Consider the following 4,449-nt stretch of genomic DNA (forward strand, 5'->3'; position numbering starts at 1 on the left):
TGAGAGAGAGAGAGAGAGAGAGAGATAGAATTTATTTCAAGCCCAAATGTCATACCAGTCATACTCTATAAATTGATTGAAAGGGAAAATGAGAATATATTTCGACAACCGCCTTGTAGTACCCTGATAATAAATAGCAACTTTCTGCAGAGATTTTCTCAATTCGTTCAACATAATGTCACCCGAGCTTAGTTAACAGCTTCCCAAAGAATGGCGTAACTTTCGCGAAGGCCAGAATGACTGCAAACACGTTATATAGGTCTACGTAAGCTTAGCCAGGCAACTTGATTTGCAGGAAGCTGGGTTAAACTCTATAGTAGACCAGGTATATAATGCACGGGTCCCTTGGTCTCAGGCGGGGGGCCCAAATCCCTTACCATACCATGGCGCAGCCGCCACGGGCCACACCACTACCAAGTCCCCAAGACAGACTACACACACGGCAGTAGTCAACAATCACAGGTAGAGTGAGGATGTACGCTGTTCGCGCCACCAGATTCGTAAATAATTTCCTCGGGAAACGCAGGCAAGGGCATCGAGTAAGTGTTCACCATGGCCAGTATTCTATGTGCATGACGTATAGGTGTTGTCGTTGTTTGTTACTGCTCGGAATCGGTAAAATGCACTTGCTGTTAACTAGCCCAATATTGAAAAGCTCAACCCTTGTGCGAATGGGTAATAATTGGTAAGATAGACCTGAGGTCATAGAATCGTCGGAAAGATTAATGGTAGTGTTATTTTGCGGTGTTGAAAGTAATGACTTTTGCAAATGAAGCAAATAGCCCTTTTGATAAATGTATTGTAATTTCCACGTAGATACGCAATCTTTTATCGCAATAAGTTTGGCTGTAGGAATATATCATGCGTATATTTTTCGACGCATAAAGGCGTATACGCGTACGCCGAAATACATAGTCGGCAAAACGTCGTTTTATGAAAGAAAAAGAAGCAAGAATGGAAATCGACCTGCACCATCAGCACCAGCAGCAGCAGCAGCAGCCGGCTTATGGCGAGATCATGACGTCACAGAACGAGCCTCTTCTTCCACCAATCGGAAGGAGGGTGGGCGTGTCCTACGTCATGGACGCGTGTAACCAGTCTGCAACACTTGCAGCAATATAAACAAAAGGAGACAACATTCCAGAATGTTTATTTCGAAGAGATGTTTACTCTTTATTCATGAGAATTCCGATGACCTCCTACCTACTCAGTTCGTTAAAGAAGAATTAGATTGCCAGGTGTGGTGTGGAGTTGGTGTGAGGCTGGAGGCGGGTTACCATGTTTGAGATAAACGTAGCGAAATCTCTATTTTTAATGCGTCATCGATTCTGTAACTGGCATTTTGTTGGCTCATGCCATTTGTTGCAGGCTTAATCTGCTACACATGCATTTTGTTGTCTTTCACGATGTAGAGGCAGCAGATCGCTGTGCAAAAGACCTCGTTAATGCAGTGGTTTGCGGTGGGAAACGACCTTTTTCGACCTTTATGTATATTCACCGTTTATCTATCTCTACGTCGATTATCTTGCAATTGTATGTTAGGTAGTGCAATGCGTAGAATGGCTATAATTTTCAAGTGAAGTTTACAGTAAAGGGCAGTCGAGAGCGGGCGATGATATTAGGTCTACTCCACTAGACGCTGTGTTACGTCAGCATTGCATAACCGATTTGAAGCTACACAAAGGCTTGCTCCTAAAGTTACACCTGGTGAATGCTTCGTCCAAATGCTCAATGTTTACACGATTTACATGTTTCTTCCACCATCATTCGTGCTTTATTTCACTCAACAAGAATTCCACGACAGAATGAAGAATCCCTTCAAGTAACGTGATCGATCACAGTTGGTAACTACAGGGTGTTACTTAACCAAACATTAAAATGTTCTGGATTTTGCAAACGTTTTGCCAAGCCACCTTGCAGATTATATATACTCGTTAGAATTAATTTCGTTCTTTTTACTGCACAATTTGGAAGCATGATGCTGTTTCGTTAATTTATTACTTACCCTTGTCATAATTAACGTATGACTTGATATTGCTAGCTCACTGATTCCTGCGGAGTGAATATTTTGATTAGCGATCACCATTGCAAATAATTATTTGTGGAAGGGATTTAATCAAATACTATTAGAGGGTAAAATGTATGTCGGAAAACTAAAAGTATAGCCCCCAGAGAGAGAGTAATATATTAAATTGGTTAAATGTTTATGCCTATATTGCAATAGTATTTCGATACTGCTAGGAAGCAAGAACCTTTCGTCTTCTTCCTCAGACCTGTACGTAGTTTGCCCTGCCGTTAACTTTAACCAGATCGTGTTGCAAAAAATGGCAGTCCTTATTTTAAATCGCCCACTTGTGTTTGCAAGGTATGACAATTGTGTTTAACGTTGTTTGTAAACAAGGTCTTACTTATTATTGTATTACTCTGGCTTCCTTACAACAGAATGCAGTCAAATTTGTAAAGCGAAACAAATAGGTATTATAAGTAGTACTTGAAAGGCGTCTTATGACCCATCAGCGAGTTTTTTTCCTTGTTTTAATGGGGGTATGATGCTGTTCTCCCTCCTCCTGCCCTCTTCCATTCCGTCGTGGGTGAACCGCGAAGGTCAGGGAAGTGGGTAGTCATAAAATCTAGACGCACCTTAATGCTGCTGGGATGTTCAATGCAATGTATTGCGATGTGGTCGTGCAGGCTTCTAAGGTATAATTGTTTGAATTGAGTAAGTTTACTTTTTTTATCAGAATAATTCATCGCATTCATGTCTTACACACACACACATACGAAGCGCCTCAGTGGCGTGGTTGGTTTGGTGTTAGCTTCTAACCTCTGTGGTCGCGGGTTCAATTCTCGGCCTCGGCCATTCCATTGAGGAGTGAGAGATGTGTATTTCTGGTGATAGAAGTTCACGAATCTCGACGTGGTTCGGAAGTCACGTAAAGCCGTTGGTCCCGATGCTGAATAACCACTGGTTCCATGCAACGTAAAAACACCATACAAACAAACACACACACACACGGATAGGCATCTTAGACGGATAGACAGCTTAGGAGAAAGGTACTAGGTTGTAAGCCGTGGTTGTGAGTAATTTTGCACAGGTGTATCGTACGGGAGTAATTTTCTATCCTTTCTTGTAAACCAGCATATCGCCCCCCTACCCCCCACGGCCCCCACCCTTACTTCCACACCATTACCCCAAATAGGTGACAGACTGGTATTGTTTCGTACCATCCAGCGTGAGGACATCGTACTACAGATGATGATACATACATAATATTTGGTATTCCGTCGAAAATAGTTTAAAAGAAAAACGAAAATCACGTCTTACCTTCTGACCGTTGCTTTGTTTTAAAGGATGTGGTCTATCCTGTGTCTGGCAGATAATTTATTTGCTCCCGATATTTCGGAAATTTGTGATGAGATTCAAGTTCTTAATTATGGCAGCATAAAGTTAAATGAATTTGCGTTGGGAGACCCATAACTTATCGATGAAAAATGATTTTGTGTAAATGGTGAACATAAATTACATTTTTTCCCTGTAGAACTGTGCTTGTGATACCTTATAGGCTATTGATTTTTCTTTTCTTTGGTAAATGACGTTAAAGGTCGACGTTTACGTAATACAGAAAGTGAGAGTCAAAGTTAAATGGCTCACTCAGCCTAGTGGTGCTGCTGGGTTCACGAATTCGTTACAATCACGGCAAGAAGCACGTTTAATAATTGTTGAAATAATGTTATCAACATCATAGGGTTGTTGGATGGGGTCTCCTTATTTGTGACGCGTGCAGGAAAAATACTACAATTTATTTTGGGACTCTTCACAGGAAGTTTAAATCAACCTTTGTATGGTACTGATGCTTAAGAATAACAACGAGAGGTTAGGATGGAGCCAGCCAACAATTTTACTTAATTGACTATGTTCTTCGATTTGTACCGGTGATCATTTTACTTCCTAATTTTTGTTAAACTTCAAGCTAAACTAGATGATTGCATTTGCCGGTTGTTCATTCATATTCCAAATGTTCGCTTCAGTAGCTTTCATGTCAAAAGGGTATTGATCTGCTTGACATTCACTTCAGTGTATTTGAACTTCACTGCGAACTTTTCAGGTTTTTGGAATGCAAAGCAGGGTAGTCAGCCCTATTGTTATCCGGGTGTAAAAAGCAAAGCAGTCAGGTCTGTAGTATAGTTGCGGTTAAGCTTTTGTTAGTTTCAAAATCACCGGTATACAATTGGGCATCAATTTTCTTAGGCTCATCGTCAACCTTACGTGATAGTTATCTTAAAGGCCTGTCCACACTAGGATAATGCTTGCAAACAGTGTTTCCTAGTGGGGACGGGTCTTTAGAAATACAGTTGAATTTTATTTGTTCGTTTGACAACTTTCTTTGTCATTTATTTACAAAGAAGTTATAGTTTACGGACTTGTAAAAGGGGAAAATGAAATCGTCC

General features: G+C 40.8%; 1 protein-coding gene across 1 annotated transcript in view; it reads left to right on the top strand.

Annotated features, from left to right (window-relative positions):
* Positions 1–408: 408 nt before the first annotated feature.
* LOC135198548 (branched-chain-amino-acid aminotransferase, cytosolic-like) overlaps positions 409–4,449 on the top strand; it is a 52,213-nt gene continuing 48,172 nt past the window's right edge. Inside the window, exon 1 of the mRNA XM_064226235.1 lies at positions 409–539. Coding sequence (XP_064082305.1) covers positions 474–539 — 66 coding nt within the window. The 5' untranslated portion in view covers positions 409–473. The remainder of the gene's footprint in view (positions 540–4,449) is intronic.

This window comes from Macrobrachium nipponense, chromosome 22 (genome assembly GCF_015104395.2).
Source record: "Macrobrachium nipponense isolate FS-2020 chromosome 22, ASM1510439v2, whole genome shotgun sequence".
Classification (NCBI taxonomy): domain Eukaryota; kingdom Metazoa; phylum Arthropoda; class Malacostraca; order Decapoda; family Palaemonidae; genus Macrobrachium; species Macrobrachium nipponense.